Source organism: Balaenoptera physalus, assembly GCF_965194825.1.
Source record: "Balaenoptera physalus genome assembly, chromosome: 1".
Lineage (NCBI taxonomy): Eukaryota > Metazoa > Chordata > Mammalia > Artiodactyla > Balaenopteridae > Balaenoptera > Balaenoptera physalus.
Window position 1 is genome coordinate 24,080,055 of NC_138882.1, and position 20,955 is coordinate 24,101,009.

Below are 20,955 nucleotides of genomic sequence, written 5' to 3' on the forward strand. Positions count from 1 at the left end.
AAACTTCTTTGCCGATTAGGAGGATTTTTCTAAGTCCTCTTTTTATGGTGTGCAGCCCCTTGAAGAGGCTCAGCTTTATGCAGAGATACTGATTTCAAAGCCCAGCCTCTCACAGGCCACAAAATCTAAGTCCCTGGATACTACCAGTTCATAATCTCCATCCCAAAACACAGGGCTGCTGCAGCATCTGGCCACACCACACTACACCACCCGGTCTCCTAGTGGAAATGCAGGGATCTACCTTTCTTTAGTAAGAACTCAGATGGAAATGTGTTACATTTTTCCTGCATATGTTTAACATTGGTTGATTTTACCATCTTACCAGAGCCAAAAAAAAGTATTTTGTAAATCTGTTCTTTATAAAAGCCCTCACTGCTACTGGTATATACTTAATGCTAGCAAGACCCTATTTATATTTTCCTCTATCTACTGCTCCTGATCTGTTAAGGCCCAAGAACTCAAGTAATCAGATAATCCAGTCACCTTTCTAAGAAATCCAGAGCAGGGAATCAGTAAAAGCTTAGTTGTCATGGCAGACATGAATTACAAAAGCCTAACTATTCCGGCAACCTTAATACCTACAATTTTTCTATCGTATATGAATTTAACAATATTTTATGAAACTACTTACATTTTGAACTCTTTCCTATAATCCCATACCCCATACCTTTGGTGGGAAATGAATTCCTTAAACACGCTCTGCTACTTAAGTGTATTTCACATTTTAGTTTGTCTTAAATTTACTTTGGATTCCAAAACCTAGCTAGTTTGAAGGCCAAAGCATCTAAAGAATATTCGTAACTGAAAAACTCAGATTTATATTCTTGAACAATTAGTTCTAAATCCTCATCTAAATTCAGGCTTTATAAAAGGTGGAGAGGGTGGGAAGGCAAACCGATATTCTTTTTCCCATAGAGACTCTTTTGTCTATAATTTTAAAGTACTTCTTTATTTTACTGAATGTATCAAGTCCTTATGTAATACTAGATAACGTTAAGAATTTAACAGACCCTTACCTGATGGTCCTGAATCTTCCTGCCCACCACTCTGAATGTGTTGTTGCCTGTATGATGATATATATGAACTCTGCTGAACCCGGTTGAACCACCAGCTGGCACCCACTTTTTATTGGCATCATCGTAAACCATCACAGCAGCTCTTGCCTGACAGATACTCTGTTCACTAGGGTGGGGGGGAAGAAAAGCAAACTTTTAAGATACTTAAAATATGCTAAGCTTCCCACATAACCATATAAACCAGAGTTAGCTAACCGAGCAGTTGGTCAACAATTAGTGCTTTACTGGGTGCTAAAAACAGCAACAATGAACGAGACAGAGGCTTCCTGCTCTTATGGGTGGAGTCTGATGGGGAAGACAGACCGAAAAATGAACTGTAATGAGGGACCAGAAAGAGATCAGGATCCACAAAGAGCACTTAGATATAAGAAACATTTTCTTCTAAAGCTGAGGATCTAATACGTTCATTAAACTGAATATAACTACAAATATAAATTAATCATTATTTAACCGTATACATATGTTTATAACATTGGTGAACTGTTTGTGATTACCTCTCTTTACTGGCAAAATTACTTTTATCATCAGGCTTGCTTCAAGGTCTATATAACAAATTCTGCTAGGCTCTTCTGCCCCTTGAGATATGGAGTGGCCACTAGCAATCAATGGACAGCACCGTGACTGAGTAGTCCCTGACTCCACTCAGGCAAGATAACATCTTATGTTTCAAATTTCTTCACTTAAAAATGAAAAAGTAAAATAAGATGATTTCTAAGGATTCTTCTAGATGTTAAATTCTAAGCTTCACAAATAAATATTGAAGAAAAGAAGACCAACTCCACGATAGAATCTTTAAATCTCAGCTTCATCTCAATTATTTGTTACCAGGTGAAACTGAGATACATGAATAAATAAAATGTAGAGATGATCTTAATTCTATATTAAGCAATAGTTTCATCTTTCAAATATATTCCAAAATAATACTGGGTAAAAAAGACTGATTGGGGGCTTCCCTGGTGGCACAGTGGTTGGGAATCTGCCTGCCAATGCAGGGGACACGGGTTCGAGCCCTGGTCTGGGAGGATCCCACATGCCGCAGAGCAACTAAGCCCGTGAGCCACAACTACTGAGCCTGCACTCTAGAGCCCATGAGCCACAACTACTGAGCCTGCGCGTCTGGAGCCTGTGCTCCGCAACAAGAGAGGCCGCGATAGTGAAGAGGCCCGCGCACCGCGATGAAGAGTGGCCCCCGCTCGCCGCAACTGGAGAAAGCCCTCGCACAGAAACGAAGACCCAGCACAGACAAAAATAAATAAATAAATAAATAAATAAATTTATATTAAAAAAAGACTGATTGGAATTTTAATTTCTTTTATACCATATGTTATTTTTTTAAAATGAAATACCAAAAGTGAACTACAGAACAGGTATATTAACTCCATGCTGACTATTAACCGAATTAAAATGACTCAATCTCCATATAGAAGACTTATCTTGACGCTTAAGCAGCTGTTAATGGAGACGCTAAGTAGCTCACCCAACCCCATCTTTAACGAAAGCACTGCTCATTCCACCAATTTTAGCCTTCAAGATTTTAAACAGTAAATCATGTGGGTTCTTCCCCAACATCCTGGGAAACAAAAAGTCGCTTTCATGCCCTCCCTTCTTACCCACACTTCTGGCCCATCTCTCAACAGTATATGTATGTGCTTTACTGGACCTGTTGTGTGACTTGATGACAGAAGATCATGGGAGACCTAAAGAGGTCACAGCATCAAGCAATAAAACCACCCAGAACAGTGGGGTTATACATGCTTGTAATTTTCCATTAGCTAAATCTTACAAAAACTTGTAACAATACCTGTGCAGCACAAACACTGAAATAAACCCAGTGGTACTGTCTAAATTTTTATGCTGCACCGAATTTTTTTTTAGTAAATTAGTTCTGGGAGTAAAAACGAGGCAATGACTAAAGCTTGAATTATTTTTAAAAGCTTGATTAAAGAGCCTTTGTCAGCACAGCAGTTGAAATCTCTTCATTGCTCAAAACAAAAATACTTGTTAAGGGACAAAATTTACATAACCCTATAGAAAGAAACAAGCTAAGGCAAAGTGCCTCTTACAGCATACAATCCAAGAAACAAATTTACTAACTAACTGTAAATAACAACTCAATAAACAAATCTGTAAATTAATACAGAACAGTATTTTCCAGTTCGAAAATTAATGTTTTTGGACATACACGATGTTTACCCAAGGTTCAAGAAATAATGTCCCTTCAAGAAGTTCCACTGGGATCACAGAAGCTAAAGCAATAGTTGAACCCCTGTTTTGTAAATCAGGTCATCCCATGCCTCAAAAAAAAAAAAAAAAAAAGTTACAAAAGATACATAGGAAATCTAAAACCAGGAGAGTTAAATAAAATGTCCCAACTTTATCCTCCACCTTTTTCTTCCTCATTGCTCTACAGTGGGATGCCGGAGACATTCCAAATTCCTGAAGCACCGAGTTAACTGAATAGCTCTGACTAATGCTTAATTACTCAAGATATATATAAGCCACTTAGTCAGCAAGCAAATGTCTGGTCGCTTCAATTTCCCTATAACCACAGAAACAAAGACATCTCTAAATGCACCTATCAAAGTAGCCAAGAAAGGCCAAAAATACAAAAACTGGTTGATTAGTTTTCTAATGAAGATGAAAAGAAATATTCAAACAGAGATGTTAAGGATACAAATCTAACTCTAAACAAAACCAAGAAGCACCAAGAGAAGCCAAGGTTAAAGGGAAGAAAAAAATAAGATGTGGGTAAGAGCTGAAGTGTTACTGGAGGTATAGTCAGAGCCACGCGGGTTATGAGGCAAGCTGTGAAGATACAAGCTAAGCCCCAAACAACCCTGTAGTTTTCTACAAGGCATCCAGCACTCAGAGAAGCCAAATCAAGGCCCAGCCAGGAAGGAATGGCACTGTCCAGTGGGCTCTTAGCGACCAAGCCAAGTCTTTCCATTCCTTTCCACACACCTGAGGACCTCTCCTCAACTAGAGACACACATCCTATGGTATAACAAAAAATATTTGGTCTTTGTCAGGTTCCTGGAACAGAGCTCCTAAAAACCTTGGCATCTCCTGAGCAGTAAGAGTGTCTTTGGTATGCTAATGAGATGACTCTAGGCTTCCATATGGGGGCTGGGTACCAGAAATACAAAGCCAAGATCAGAGGGTAGAAATGTTCAGTCTCACCCCTTCCCCACCTCTGGGGAGGAGAGAAGGGCCGGAGACTGGTCTCACTCACAATGGCCAATGATTTAATCAATCATGCCTACATGACGAAATCTCCATAAAAACACCCAACTGAGCTCACATCCAGGTGCTGGTTGGGTGGCATGCCTAGAGAGGGCCTAGAAGCTCTCTATTCCTTGCCCTATACATCTCTTCCACCTGGCTGTTTCTGAGTTGTATCCTTTATGATAAACCAGTAATGGTAAGTAAAACACTTTCCTGAGCTCTGGGAGTCATTTTAACAAATTATTGAGCCTGAAGGGGAGTCTTGGGAACCCCTGAATTTGTAGTCAGCCGGGCCTAAGTTTGGGTAACCTAAGTACCCCACTGGCAGTGCCAACTAAAAATTATCACTTGCCACCTGGTTCTACAAAAATGAAGCCACTAAGCCACTGGAGTCGCTGACCTTCAACACCCCCTGAAAGGAGTTCGGGGCGGAGATCAGGAATGAGGCACTCTGTGCTCTAGGAAAAACTGGCAGAACAGGCCTTCAGATAGTTAGGTATTTTCAGAAGACTTTATGAGCCCAATTTCCTGCATCTTCTCACATCTATAAAAGCACTAAAATCATTAACAGAGACATCTGCTCCTCATGACTAGCAGCAACCTTCTGCCAAAATGTGTGCCTGATTGATCCTCCTTCGCCAAAATCACATAGATACTGACCTCCCCCTTATCTTTTCGGAACAGTTCCCCAGAGCTTTCTGAGAAGCTGTCTCCCAGGCTATAGTTCCCATTTGGCCCCAGATAAAACTTACTCACTACTTAATTCACTACTGTCATGTTGTACTCTTTTTTTTTTTTCAGTTGACAGCAGCCAGGTCTAAAGTGGGAGCAGTCTTGTGGGACTGAGCCCTCAACCTATGGCATCTTGTACTAATTCCAGAAAGTTAGTGTTTGAATTCAGTTGAATTGTTGGACACCCAGTTTGTATCAAAAAAATAAGAGAACAGACTGCTGATTTGAGAAGAAAACTCCCACTCAATATACCAACTCCAAATTACAGGTACACACAAAATAAGCTAGTGGTACCCAGTTTTGGATTTCACAAACCCATAAACTTCAAAAACCGACTGGATGAATCAGTACAGAATAGGGTTGACAGTATTTTGGCCTACTTGCCAGGTAGGAGATTTCAGGGTAAGGTAGGGAACCACCAGAACTTACTAAAATGAAGATATTTTGGAACTTAAAAATCTCAAAATAAATACAATGTAATATACTATAAATATAATAATTAGCTTTCCATACAGTTCTCTACATTGCCCACTTTTTTTTTTTCTTCCATTTCTCCCTGCTCCAGTGAAATACTTATAAGCCTTCCTGCTTTATATGTATGACCATATGACTGGCCTGAGTCACAACAGAACTGCCTGTACCTTGGTGTATATACAAGCACTAGAGCAGTGATAGGTCAGCTTAGAGGTTCTTCTGGTAAGAATTTCCAACTTTATCTAGGAGGATTTTTAGATGAGAAAGTCAATGAGTGAATTTCTGAAATGATGAAATTTCAGAAATTCACATACGTGCAGTTTTTCAGGGAAAAGTAACATGGAAGGAAGGCAAGATTTAAGAACCACAGCTATTGAAGAGTCAAAAAGGGGAAAAAATTAAAGAAAATAAAGATCTAAACAAGCACAGCAAAAAAGACAAAAATTTTATAATCTTTATATTATCATTCTATCTGAATTATAACACGGCTCAAAATGAATACCTAGTCAAAGCCTTCAACATTCTGAGTCAGTAAAGGAAGTACATAAAAGATTAAATTAGTAAATTACTGAGCTGTACTTTTGTGAAGATCAGGCAGTAAATTAGTTATAAACAAAAATTTCATTTTATGACCAAATGCAAATGGTATATGTAATTGATTATACCTCATTTTCCTGATGTTAAGTTTGGTTTTTTAAAAAATGAAATATGGCATTAGAAGGCTAAAGACAGCTGATTTTTTAGAAAAGTATAAAAACCATGACACTACAATCCAATTCTGTGGCTTTGTAAAAATTCATTTCTGAATACAGTCAAATTTCCTGAACAGGTATATATGATGGTAGAAAATGCTGGCCCAATTTTATTTTTATAGGTTACCTGTGAATGAAATGGTTCCTGGTATTTAAGCAGAGTAAGGATCCCTTGGCTATTCTTGTCTATGCTGTTTACTGAGATTGCAATAAAGCCAAGTCTTTGAAAATAGCAACTTCCTTTCAAAGTAACCATTACTTGTCAAAGAAAGCATGAATATTCAGTGCTTAGGCACAGAGTAGGCATTGTTTAAATTCTCGTTCAGTACATAATTTCATTTAACAAAATCCTACTCAAGAACTGGATCATCAAGACCTGGATCAAATACCATTCCTTCTGTTAAGGTCTTTCTGGAGTCCCCAAAGCCAGAATTAATTGCTCCCTCCCCCCATAGTATTCATTAATTTTTCCACCAGGAGGACTCTGCGGAGGTAATATCTGAGCCACAGGAAGGAGTTAGGATTTTACTCCAAGTGCATTGGGAAGCCACTAGAGGGCTTTAAGCAGAACATGACTTACACTTTTAAAAGGTGACTCCGGCTACTATAAAGAGAAGGGATTCAGGAAGGTGGCATCGAAAACAAGAACGCAAGCATGAAGACCAGTGTGAGACGTGTGTATGGTAAGATTTGGACCAGACTAGAAATAAAGGAGAGGGAAGCATATGGGATATATATGTCAGAAGCACAGGAGACAGGATTTGCTAGTAGGTCAGACGAAGGAGAAGGGGAAGGAGGGGACAACCAAAGGCAAGAGAAAAATTATGTCACCTAGCATTTTACTGATACTCCCAAAGTAGTATGTGACGTGCTACAAAGGATGTCACTACTGGAAGTCATGGTCCCAATTAATTTATTTTTACATACATATAAAAATGTATTCATCATCTTTGAAAAGGAGAATGTCATTTATCTTCGAATGACAGAGCCTAGTCTGCAGTAAGTTATCAAGGTCTATACAATAACCTCTGCTATACTACTGACGACTTAGAGAGTTTACCCTAAGAAAGAGAATTAGCATCTTGTCTGTTATGATACTGAGTCACTCTGTGAATCAAGATGTCAGTTATTCAGAAGATAAAATATTAAGAAAGAAATTACACAAAGAAGTTGGGAATTTTAGTGCTTCCCTGGTGGCGCAGTGGTTAAGAATCCACCTGCCAATGCAGGGGACACGGGTTCGAGCTCTGGTCCAGGAAGATCCCACATGCCGCAAAGCAACTAAGCCCGTGCGCCACAACTATTGAGCCTGCGCTCTAGAGCCCGCGAGCCACAACTACTGAAGCCTGTGCGCCTAGAGCCTGTGCTCAGCAACAAGAGAAGCCACCACAACAAGAAGCCCGCACACCGCAACAAAGAGTAGCCCCCGCTGGCCGCAACTAGAGAAAGCCTGCACGCAGCAACGAAGAAGACCCAAGGCAGCCAAAAATAAATAAATAAAATTAATTTTTTAAAAAAAGTTGGTAATTTTAAAGACAGTATTTCCATCTTATTCTCTGATGTCAATTTTTTTTGCTCAAGCTTGTAATTTTTATAACATTTCAAGCATTAAAGAGGCTTAAACATAATTTCAGATTTCAATTCAATTCCACAATTATTTTTCACACCTGCATTCCATGGCCTCCTAGAGTTATAAAAGATTATGCACTCAAATCGGGAATAATAAACATGTATTTTCTTCAAATAGGAAAGTAAGCAATAAATAGCATGCCCTGTATTGTGTTAAGCACTAGAGGAGTCACAAATAGAAGGCTTTTTCTCTCAGTTCACCATTCTGGACTCTAGCCATCCTGCAAACCTAGGGGTCACACCAGCATCCTCCCTGCCCTTCACCCTGCCAGGCACTCTGTCACCAAGGCCTGTCAATTCTACTTCCTAAAAACTTCTAAATTCATTAGTTCCCTTTACTCACAATGCTCAAAAGCTTTAATTTGGGCCGTCCCTAGTTTCTCATCTGGATTATTTCAAGTCTCCTAACTGGTACCCCTGACTGCAATTTTACTCCTTCTTCCCAGTGCTTCCAGCGGGAAATTTTTCTAAATCAAATCTCATCACCTCACTGTTCTGCTTAAGACACTCCAAAGACTCATTTCAGGATAAACTTTGGCTTCATAGCATGGCACAAGGGGTCTACTGTGATTTGGCCTCTGTCTTTCTCAACATTCATACTTTCTTTCTTTCAAATACTTGTAGAATGAAATGTGTACAAGACACCATTCTACCATCCTGCTGCTGGTGGCACATCCCACCACTGGGGGCACATCAGTATTCACTACAGCAATAACAATTATGCCATATTTGTCCATATATCTACACCTTTGCACATGCCCTGTACCTAACCTACCTGCACACTTCCTCCTCGCCTAATACTGACAGTTCTGCAGAATTTAGACACAAGTGTCACATCCTCTTGAAAGCTTTTCCTCTCTCCCTCAATATATAACAGGAACTCACTCTCTGGGTTCTCACAATACACTGTGCATATCATGTCTCCAACAACATCATATTAAACCCCTGAAGGGTCGGCATTGTATCTTTTCATCTCTCCTAATTAAGATTTGTTGAAGTACTGACTTGGAAAGTAGTGAGCAATATTAACTGTAAAAAGTAAAAATCCGTAAGCTTTGAGTAAGAGCGCCAAAACATGCCAGTGAAAGCTCCCTTTTCTGACTTCCAATGCCCAAATGGACAACCTCAGACCTTCTCCTTTCCATCTATAAAACATACCATTAGCACTCAAGACACTCAGCTCTGAGCTAGAAAACTATTATCACCCCGCACTCTTCTGCTCCCAGTTAGGCTGTATACTTATTAAGAAGTCAGCTGTGTTTGTGACCAAATATATTCATTCCAATTGTACTTGTACTGTAATTATGCAATTTAACTATTATATAAAGGGATACAATGTGAATATATAGAAACTCTATGAAAATTAAGTTCCTATCAAGATGAGGCACTAAAAAATTGTAAGATATACATAAAAGATGGGGGAATCACACAAGTCTAGCAGACTGCTATACTGAGAATGCTTTGCATATATCTTAAGTTCTCTCTCCACTTTAAAGAAACCAAAGCTGAAACTCTGAAGATAAAACATGGGCATGCTTCAGGAAAGAAAAACAATGTAGACTTCTCATCACCAGACTAACACTAAAAGCTTTATCAAAAACAAAAGTCAGAGAATGAACATAAAGTAGACTAAAATGCTCTAAGGTACATGTCATTTTTAAGGATACCAAGCTTGAGATCAATTAACCAACCATCATCACCCGTACAGATCACATTACATAGAAAAGCTTCTACTATACGCTACATTTGTGAAATACTAACTAGCTTTTCTCCTTTCATATTCCATCCATAAACCAAAAAACTTGCTAAGAATGGCGGGGGGCGGGTGCTGCTTGCTAGAACAGCTAGGTGCTGCTGTCCTGGCTCCCTGATTGAAGGATACGGGAAAACTCTGTGAATGCCACTGACAAACAGCAGATACAAATAAGGCAGCAAACAAACTTATTTTCTGCAAGGCAAGAAAACCATCTGTGAGGCAGTAGCTCCAATAACATAGAAAGGCAAAATTTCCACTAAAGACCACATAGTTGTATACCATTCATCTCTCTAAGAAATACTAAAAGGTTGTTTATTTTTTTAATAGCTCTTTATTGGAGTATAACTGCTTCACAATACTGTGTTAGTTTCTGTTGTACAACAAAGGGAATCAGCCATATGCATACACATGTCCTCATATCCCCTCCCTCTTGAGCCTCCCTCCCACCCTCCCTATCCCACCCCTCTAGGTCGCCGCAAAGCACCGAGCTGATCTCCCTGTGCTATATGCTGCTGCTTCCCACCAGCCAACTATTTTACATTCGGTAGTGTGTGTATGTCGATGCTACTCTCCCTTCGCCCCAGCTTCGCCCTCCCACCCCATGTTACCAAGTCCATTCTCTATGTCTACCTCTAAAAGGTTTTTTAAAAAGGTGAAAATATCAATGCCACTACTTAACTCTTCATCCCATAATATCTATATTCATGTGCAAAGTACAACTGTAATCTAACATAGATCCACAGTCACCACAGAAAATGACCAATATATCTAAAGCAAGATAGCATGTTTTAGAAAACATTTCAGCAAATCTGTTGGGTTATCCCATAGGATGAAAAAGTCTCTTAAAAAAAAGGAGAAATCATTAGGTAAAATACTATGTAGAAAAAGTACCCGAAAGGAGGCACTTCCTACATGCAGTTATGCATGTTTAGGAATAAGAGTAAGCTTTTTAAAAAATCTTTATTGTACTATTTGACTTTAATTATGAATACCCCTTATTTGCACAAGTATAGAATGTGAAAAATTCTATAAATGTGACTTGGCCAACAAAAAGAACCTGCCTCTGCCAACAATATACCTGGAGAGAGAGGAATAATACAGAAAATGAAAATGCGACTATTCTGATATTCTTAGAACCACAAGAGAGAGGAGAAAACGAGGATGGAATTTATAAGGGTTTGTAGAGAGAAAAGAAAATGAAATCATATTGGGCAGGAAGTAAAAAGAGAATTAAGAAACTACTAAGACAGAAAATCTTGGATGGAAACCTGCCTCTGCATGCAACTGGCTGGGCACGTACTGAAGGAGCCTTGGCCTGCTGCCGAGAAGCCCAGGTAAATCAAGCCCTCCTGCTTTTCCTGTGATACAGAAGACTAGTTAACAAAAAAAAAGCAAACACTATTTTTAAAAAATTAAAACCAACTGTTTCAGGAGACTGTACTCTACAACTATCCATAGATAAATATTTTCGGAGCCTATGTTTCAAAGTATTGCTTAACTGCAAGCACAAAAATCGTAACAAAATCAATGAGGGAAAATCTATTAATTTTTGACTATCTATAGTATTTAGTATAGACTGACATATCCCCAGTTGTAGTCGCAAAGAAATCTCCTTACATTAATAAAGACCTAAAACCCAGAGACAAATAAGTGACATATATAATTAATTACTGAGCCAGGGTTGTGATGATAATAATGATACTATAATAAAAACAAATACTAATATGAATATAATACTTAAGAAGATCCACACACTGTTCTATGTGCTTTGCCTTTATTAATTCATTTATTTATTCAACAACTTTATTTGGTAGATACTTGTTAATATTCCCATTCTACAGATAGGAAATTGAGAAGTGAATTAATCTGACCAAACAACATACTGTAGGAAGTGACAGAAATGGGATTCAAAGCAGCCAGTCTGCTTCAGAGTCTGGACTTACGATCACTCTACTTGAATAAGAGAGCTAGAGTCTGCCTAACTACCAATTATATTAGTTCAATAAAATTAACTCCTCAGAAGTTTTCTATCATTTCTGCATTATACTTCATGTTATATTTGTTGAAGCTAAGGGAAGGGAATTTGTATATTTGCTGAAATTGATGTTCTTGTAGAAATAAACCAGGATTCTTTTGAAGACTTCACTAGAGAAAATTATACCTTATACTATTACGAAAACATATCTAGACTATCACAGACTTTTTTTAAAGATAGTACAAAACATATGCATAAAATTAATACTTCAGGGAAAGTTTCCTTCAAATTGAACCTCAACATTCTTCAAAGAATTACATGAAGGCAAAATCTGTGGGAAGCCTTTTAGACATCAAACTAGACACACACACAACACACAGACACACACACGTGCATGCACACAAATGAAGAATATATAAATATAACATGATTTTTAAAACAAGTCATACGGTAGAACAGCACCCACCATTCCATTATTTTTAACTACCCTGATTTTGTTACTATACAATGTAACAATTTAGCATTAGAGGGAGTACATGAACTCTAAAATATACTAGCTAATATGAGGAATACCACTCTCATTTTTCAAAAAGAATAGGTAAAATGAAATAATACAAGAAACTTTATTTTCACCCAAGTTAGTAAAGTATTGACTAGAAAATTAAGATAAAATTTCAACCTAAAACTACAGAAAAAAGATCCTTTCAGACAAATGAAAACAAGGAAGAGGACTGAATATGAATACAGACTGAACTAGGGGTAACACTATAATCATTTACTAATGTCTTCCCAACTAGATTGGGAGGGGAGGGACTGTGTTTTACTGATATATTTAACAGTAGCTGGTGTTTAGCCCCTACTTAGGAGCTCACTAAATTTCTGCTGAACCAAAGACTTGGTACAGGATGAAGTGATAATTAAAAAAAAAAAAAAAAAAAAAAAAAGTACAGCATAAGAAAGCTCCATTTTATGGCTGAGTTCTAGATGGTTAAAGTTGCCAGAAATCTCACCTTAGCTAAGTGGCTAATTTACTGTCTCTGACTTTCCTAAAATTGGGCACACCTGAATTGTAATCTGAATCCAAAATTATTGTAGAAAATGTGAAAGGTCAGCAGACCCAGTGACATCTGGTGTGGTAGTTTATTTTCTAAAATACCATAAACATCATCATCTTAAATTACAGTAAGTGCATAGAGTTAATTATTCTTTAAACCAGCCATTAAAACAAAATGAAACTTTTATGAAACGGTTTTGTTTTTGTTTTTTTGGGTGAAACTTTCTATGAAAACTTTCTATGAAAAGCTCAGTCTTTCACAAAAAGACCTGTTAACACCATTTGTAACTTGGTAAGGTTTAATGAAACAACTTACTTAGGTATCTATCACTTGTATTTTTTAACTAGTAGAAACCTTTCTTATCTGCTATAGATCTCTTTTTCATCAGAATTAAACTTAAAGCTAATTCCTTTCCATGCCCACCTGTGCTAGGCAGCTTCTGAGACAGCCCCCAAAGCAGAGACTTGAACAGATATTTGTATACCAATATTCACAGCAGCACTATTCAGCCAAAAGGTGGAACACCAATGTCCATCAACAGGTGAATGGATAAATAAAATGTGGTAAATACATACAATAAAATATTATTCAGACTTAGAAAGGAAAAAATCCTGACAAGTGCTGTAACACGATGAACCTTGAAGACATAATGCTAAGTTAAAATAAGCCAGACACAAAAGGACAAATACTGTATGATTCCACTTATACAAAGGACATACAGTAGTCAAACTAATAGAGACAGAAGGTAGAATGGTGGTTTTCACGGGCTATGGGGAGGGAAGGAGGGGGAGTGACTATTTAACGGGTACAGTTTCAGTTTGGGAAGATTAAAAAGTTCTAGAGATGGTTGGTTTACAACAACCATTCACAACAATGTGAATATACTTAAGGCCACTGAACTGTGATTACAAATGGTGAAAATACATAAACTTTGTATTATATATTTTACCACAATTTTAAAAATATATAATAGCTTCAAATATTAAGAAAACATGAAAATGTAAAAAAGTATTTTTGTCTATCAAGGAGTAAAACTGTATTTATTAATCCCACTTGCATTTGGTAAAGGTTATGTCTTAATACAAGTCAAAAATTTTACGCTAATAAAGAAAACACAAACAATAACATTGTCTAGAATTAATCCAACGTGTTGCAACGAATATTTAAAGTTTTATGTCTTGTTATTTGAGATGCTTTGCTACTCTTATTTCTTTTTATAAGACAACTCTTTGGGCTGCACTGACAACCATTAGCTTCCTAGTTACAAACTTTGGTTTATACTTTCTCCCTGCTGTTTCTGGCTCCTATTACAAGTATAATTATAAGAAATAATTTGCATCTTCTTCCTTCCTCCCAACCACAACAAAAAAGATGGCTCCCAGTGATCTCCACCACCTGGTATTCATGCCCTTGTGTAATCGCTTTCCCCTGTGTGTGGGCTACACCCATCAACTTGCTTCTATTCTATGGCAAAAGTTACGGAATGTCAGTTCCAGGGTTCATTTACAAAAAGACTGTGGCTTCCATCCTGTGGCTGGCGTGACAGGCCAACTGTGGGGAGGAACTGAGGCCCTCAGTCCAACCGCCTGCAACTGAATTCAATCAATAACTATGTAAATGAGCTTAGAAGATTCCCCCACCCACCCGCCCCGCAACCGTGATGACTGGTTAAGACTGCAGCCCTAGCCAACATCTTGACAGCAATTGTTGAGAAACCCTGAGCCAGAGGACCCAGTTAAGCTGTACTCAAATTCCTAATCTACCGAAACTGTGTGATAATAAATGTGTGTTGTTTTAAGCCACTAAATATTGCTGTAATTTTATTGTGTTGCCATAAATAGCCAATACAGCACCTCCACACACCCTCTTGCCTGTCCCCCAAGATCTTAAATTTCTTTCTTACCCCAGTATGTTAGTTCTAGGTATACAACATAATGATTTGATATTTGTGTGTGTGTGTCTGTATATATATATAGCAAGATGAACACCACAGTAAGTCCATCACCACACAGTTACAATTTTTTTTCTTGTGATGAGAACTTTTAAGATCTCTCTCAGCGACCCTCAAATATACAATACAGTGTTTTATGTAAACTTAAAAGCCAAGACAATCTCTATTTCACATACCCCATAGCACTTAGCACACAATAAACAGCACACAATCAACAGGCTCATATCTTTTATCTACCCACTTATCTTTTTTTTTAATTGATCTGAAGTTTTCAAAGATTAACTCCCAGTGCACCAGCAAACCTAAACCCTCATTAACAGCATGATAGCTCACAAAAGTAAGTATATTTAGAAATGGTCAGTGACAGAAGGAAAAATACGGGTAAACATTTCACTTGGCAGCACATAACTTCCCTATCCTAGCAAATCACCCCATTAACAAGAATTGAAGCAACTGATTAGAGATTTCACCTGTTTCCTGAAGTTTTCTGCCTCACATTATTTTCATCAGGTTGTAAAAACTATAAAAGGTTCGATTCACCATAAAGATACAACAATCATAAATGTGCATGTATCTAATTAGTTTCAAAACACATGAAGCAAAAACTGAATTATTATTTTGCAATATATCACTGAATCAAATCAACACCTTACACTTCCACAATCCTTTTTTAAAATTTATTTATTTATTATTTTTGGGGGCGCTGTGTTGGGTCTTCGTTGCTGTGCACAGGCTTTCTCTAGTTGCGGTCAGCGGGGGCTACTCTTCGTTGCAGTGCGCGGGCTTCTCACTGTCGTGGCTTTTGTTGCGGAGCACGGGCTCTAGGCGCACAGGCTTCAGTAGTTGTGGCACGTGTGCTCAGTGGTTGTGGCTCGCGGGCTTAGCTGCTCCGCGGCATGTGGGATCTTCCCGGACCAGGCCTCGAACCCGTGTCCCCTGCATCGGCAGGTGGATTCTTAACCACTGTGCCACCAGGGAAGCCCCTTCCACAGTCTTATATATCAAGTTAATCTCAATAAAGCTAGGGAAAAAACTGACAGAATTAAAGAGAGAACAACGTTTCCACAACATTAGTTGCAAATTTTAACACCACCTCTCAGTTAACTGATAAAACTAGACAGTAACTGATAAAACTAGACAATAATTTATAAAGTACATTAAAAAATACTGAACACTTGGGCTTCCCTGGTGGCACAGTGGCTAAGAATCCGCCTGCCAATGCACAGGAAACGGGTTCGAGCTGTGGTCCGGGAAGATCCCACATGCCCCGGAGCAACTAAGCCCATGCGCCAGAACTACTGAGCCTGCACTCTAGAGCCTGTGAGCCACAACTACTGAAGCCCGTGCACCTAGAGCCCGTGCTCCACAACAAGAGAAGCCACTGCAATGAGAAGCCCACGCACCGCAATGAAGAGTAGCCCCCGCTCGCCACAACTAGAGAAAGCCCACATGCAGCAACGAAGACCCAACGCAGCCAAAAATAAATAAATAAATAAATTTATTTTTTTTAAAAAAATGCTGAACACAGAAAATCTGAAAACTATTAACTATGACTTAACTTATATTTAAAAAGCATTACACCCAACAACTGCAGAATATACATTCTTTTCAAGTACACATGGTATGATCACCAACACAGATGATATACTAGACCATTAAAAAATTCTCAATAAATTTAAAATAACTGAAAGCATGCAAAGGATGTCCTCTGACCACAATGGAATTAAATTTAAAGTTAACCATACTAGGATACCTAAAAAAAATTTGGGGAGTGGGGTGGTAAAACACACTTCTAAGTGATTCATGGGTCAGAGAAGAAAACACAAGAAAATCAGAAAATATTTCAAATTAAATCATTATGAAAATGACAAAAATCATGAGATGCAGCTAAAGCAGTGCTTAGTGGTTGATTTAGAGTTGTAAATGCTTATATTAGAAAAGAAAGGTCTAAAACCAAATATCTAAGCTTCCCTCTCTTAAGAAGTTAGAAAAGAACAAAGAAAACCCAAAGGAAGTAGGAGAAAGAAAATAATAAAGAAACCAGTGAAACAGAAAACAGTAAGAAAAATTAAAATTTCTAGCTAAACTGATCAAGAAAAGGAGAGAACACAAATTACCTATTATCAGGAATGAAACAGGCCTTATCACTACAGATTCTACAAATGTTAAAATAATACTAAGGGAATTTGATGAACAGCATTATGCCACCAAATCTGACAAATTAGATGAAAATTGGAAAAATTCCTGAAAAGCAAACTGACATGAGAAAAAATCTAAATTACTTTATCTATTAAAGAAATTATAGAGCTTCCCACAAATAAAACTCCACACACATGGTTGCTCTAGTGAAGTGTATCAAATATCTAAGGAAAACATAGCATCAATTTTATACAGACTCTCAGAAAATAGAAATCATTTCCAGTTTGTTTGATGATGTCAGCATGACTCTAATACCAAAACCTGACAGACATTACAAACAAATAAAATGACATTGTCCTTCCATAATACAGATGCGAAAATTAACAAAATATTATCAAATCAAAATTAGCAATATATTTAAAGAATAATTAAATATTGTTTATCCCAGGAATGCAAGGTTGATTTAACATTTGAAAGCCAAAGTAATTCACTACATTAACAGAATAAAGGAGAAAAACTGTGCATTGCAAAAGATGCAGAAAAAGCACTGGATAAAATGCATTATCTGTCATAACAAGAGCTCTCAGCAAACTAGGAACAGAAGGGAATTTCCTTAATGTGATAAAGAGCATCTACAGAAATAGCTATAACTAACATTATACTTAATTGTAAAATACTGAACTCCTTCCCCCTGAGATCAGGAACAAGGCAAGAATGCCCTTCTCAACATTTCTATTCAACACTATAGTGGCACTCCCAGCCTTTGCACCAAGGCAAATAAATAAATAAAAGATCAGAAAAAGTAATGCCCTCTAATTGCAGATAACAAATATTTATATAAAAAATCCTAGCGGGCTTCCCTGGTGGCACAGTGGTTAAGAATCCGCCTGCCAATGCAGGAGACACGGGTTCGAGCCCTGCTCAGGGAAGATCCCACATGCCGTGGAGCAACTAAGCCCGTGAGCCACAACTACTGAGCCCGAGTGCCACAACTACTGAAGCCTGCGCGCCTAGAGCATGTGCTCCGCAACAAGAGAAGCCACCCAATGAGAAGCCCGCGCACCGCAAAAAAGAGTAGCCCCCACTCGCTGCAACCAGAGAAATGCCCGCGCGCATCAATAAAGACCCAAGGCAGCCAAAAATAAAAATTAATTAATTAAAAAAAAATTCCTAGCAAATCCACAAAGCAGCTACTGTAACTAATAAGTGAATTTAGCAAGGTTGCAGGATTCAAGTATTTGACTTAGGAATAAATTTAATATCTGATGTGTAAAATCTCTACACTGAACATTATAAAACATTGGTAAGAGAAATTAAAAAACAACCTAAATAAAAAGATATACCACATTCATATATTGGAAGACTCAATACTGTTATGATATAAAGGCTCCCTCAAATTAATCTATGGATTAAATGCAATTCCAATGAGAATCCCAGGAAGCATTTTTGTAGAAATTAACTGAGTCTAAAATTCATATGGAAATACAAAGAACACAGAATATCCAAAACAACTTTGAAAAAGAAGAATAATGTTAGAAGGCTAACACAATCTTATTTCAAGACACAAAGCTACAGCAAACAAGAGAGTATGGTATTGGCTTCAAGACAGACAAATATATCAATGAAACAAAATAGAGTCCAGAAATATGGACTGATTTTTTTTTTTTTACAAAGATACAAAGGCATATTAATGGAGAAAATACAGTCTTTTCAGTAAGTAGTACTGGAACAACTGAATATATAAATCTCAACCCAGACCTCACACCATACAAAAAAATTAATTCAAGATCATCACAGACTTAAACATAAAAGCTAGACTCAAAACTTTTAGAAGGAAACATCGGAGAATATCTTCATGAGTTGAGGGTAGGCAAAGGTTTCAGCAATAATCATAGAAGAAAAAAGTAGGAAGGTTAAAATTTTCTCTCATTAAAACTGACCTTTAAAAAAATGCATATGTATGGTATATGAATTATATCTTAATACAGCTGCTATAGAAAGGAAGGAAAGTAGGGAAGGAGGGAATTAAGGCCGAGAGGGAATTTCTATATAGGCAAGGCACAGATGAGAAAAAAATACTTGCAAAACATAAATCTGAAAGGTATCTAGGATGCATTTTTAAAACTCAACTAAACAATTAAAAGACAACCAATAAAATATTGGGCAAACAATGTGAACAAATGTCACAAAATGTGATATACAAACGGTCAGTAAATCCACATAAAAGCTAAACATCATTAACCATCAGGGAAATACAAATTAAAATCACAATGAAATGTCACTACCCATCCACCAGAAGAGTTAGAATGTGGTGCAACTGTAACTCCCATACACTGCTAACGGAAATATAAAATTGTTAAACAACTTTCAAAGATGATTTGGTACTTTTTTTATATAGAACTTACCCTCTGACCCTTCAATTGCAATGCTAGATATTGCCAAAAACTAGAAACAGCCCAGGTATCCACAAACAGAATGGATAAATTGTTGTATATTTACACAATGGTATATGACAAAGCAAGAAAAACAAACAAGAGATACATGCAATAACACAGATGAATAGCAAAAACATACTGTGAGGGAAACCTTACACAAGAATGTGTATTTTAGGGCTTCCCTGGTGGCGCAGTGGTTGAGAATCTGCCTGCCAATGCAGGGAACACGGGTTCGAGCCCTGGTCTGGTAAGATCCCACATGCCGCGGAGCAACTGGGCCCGTGAGCCACAATTGCTGAGCCTGCGCGTCTGGAGCCTGTGCTCCGCAACAAGAGAGGCCGCTATGGTGGGAGGCCCGCGCACCGCGATGAAGAGTGGCCCCCGCTCGCCACAACTAGAGAAAGCCCTCGCACAGAAACGAAGACCCAACACAGCCAAAAATAAATAAATAAATTAAATTAAATTTAAAAAAAACTAAGAATGTGTATTTTATGATTCCTAATAGATGAAGTTCAGGATCAGGAAATACTAATCTACAGTGGAAATAAATCAGAACAGCGGTTGTTTGGGGGGCGCGGGCAGTGAAAATGAGGATGACACAGGAAGGGGCTTTAGCGAACTCTGCCATCACCCCAGGATGTTCTATACCTTGAAAAAGATTGGGTTACACAGGTGCGTGCATCTGTCAAAACTCACCCAACGGTCTGTGCATTTCACTGTATATATTTTACCACAAAAGGAAAAAAGCTGTATTATGGAATCCTAGTTAATGATATACATACTGAAATACTTAGGAAATAGTGCACTGATGACTCTTTTTTGAAATTCATAGAAGTTTTATATATATATATATATATATATATATATATATATATATATATATATATATGGCTAGATAGATAAGTGATAAAGTATTGTAAAATGTTAATGGTAGAATCTAGATGGTGGGCATGTAGATTTTCACAGAACAATTCTTTCAATTGTTCTGTGTGTTTACAATTTTGCATAATAAACTATTAGGGGTTGGGGGGTAAATTAACCAAATGTTCATTCCTGTGTAGTCTTCTCTGTAAAGGAGCTAATTATGCACAGACTCAATACCTATAATAAAAATTATGATGATGTAATATAGTACATTTTTTATTTTCAGTAATAAAAAGGAAAGACAAAAGACTGGCATGTTTTATTTCTCCATGTTCATTCAAGTAAGAACTCTAAAATTTTTTAAATTGAATGGATTGAAAAACAATGTGTAGATGAAAATAATCAGTTTGGCAAGTAGTCTAGTGACTAATCCCCTCCCCCTCTCACTCAAAATACACACACACAACCACCACCACCACACCACCACGGCTTAGACCAGAGTCCACACTCACAGTTTCAACTAATACCTGTTAAAAAGTACCAAAAAAGTTATTTCCAGCCAATACTTCTCTTCTAAGCTCTAAACCTATATAGGCAACTGCCTAGTATGTATTTCTATCTACATACCACAAGCATACCTCAAAATGCAACCTACTTTCCTCCCTCACCCTATCTGCTCCTCCCTATTTCCAATCCCAGGTGAAGGATACCAAAAGCCCTACTGTCTGGCCCCAGCTAGAAACCCAAGTGCCACTCCAGACTGCTCCTCCGCTATCAACCCCACATCAGTCACCAAGCCCTGTCAACTCCACCACCTAAGTCTCTACTAATACCCCCTCCATCTGTCCCACTGTCACTGCTTTAATGCATTATTTCCTGAATTACTACAGGG

At 37.8% G+C, this 20,955-nt stretch overlaps 1 protein-coding gene across 19 annotated transcripts in view; it reads right to left on the reverse strand.

Annotated features, from left to right (window-relative positions):
- ENAH (ENAH actin regulator) overlaps positions 1 to 20,955 on the reverse strand; it is a 156,874-nt gene that overhangs the window by 78,179 nt on the left and 57,740 nt on the right. For 14 of the 19 annotated variants that reach the window (XM_082426185.1, XM_082426192.1, XM_082426190.1 and 11 more), the window contains one exon: positions 1,017 to 1,182. The exons of 4 other annotated variants lie outside the window; for them this stretch is intronic. In XM_082426185.1, coding sequence (XP_082282311.1) covers positions 1,017 to 1,182 — 166 coding nt within the window. Of the gene's footprint in view, positions 1 to 1,016; positions 1,183 to 1,570; positions 1,679 to 20,955 lie in introns of those variants that run through there. One more of the 19 variants, XM_082426176.1, reaches the window with a different exon arrangement.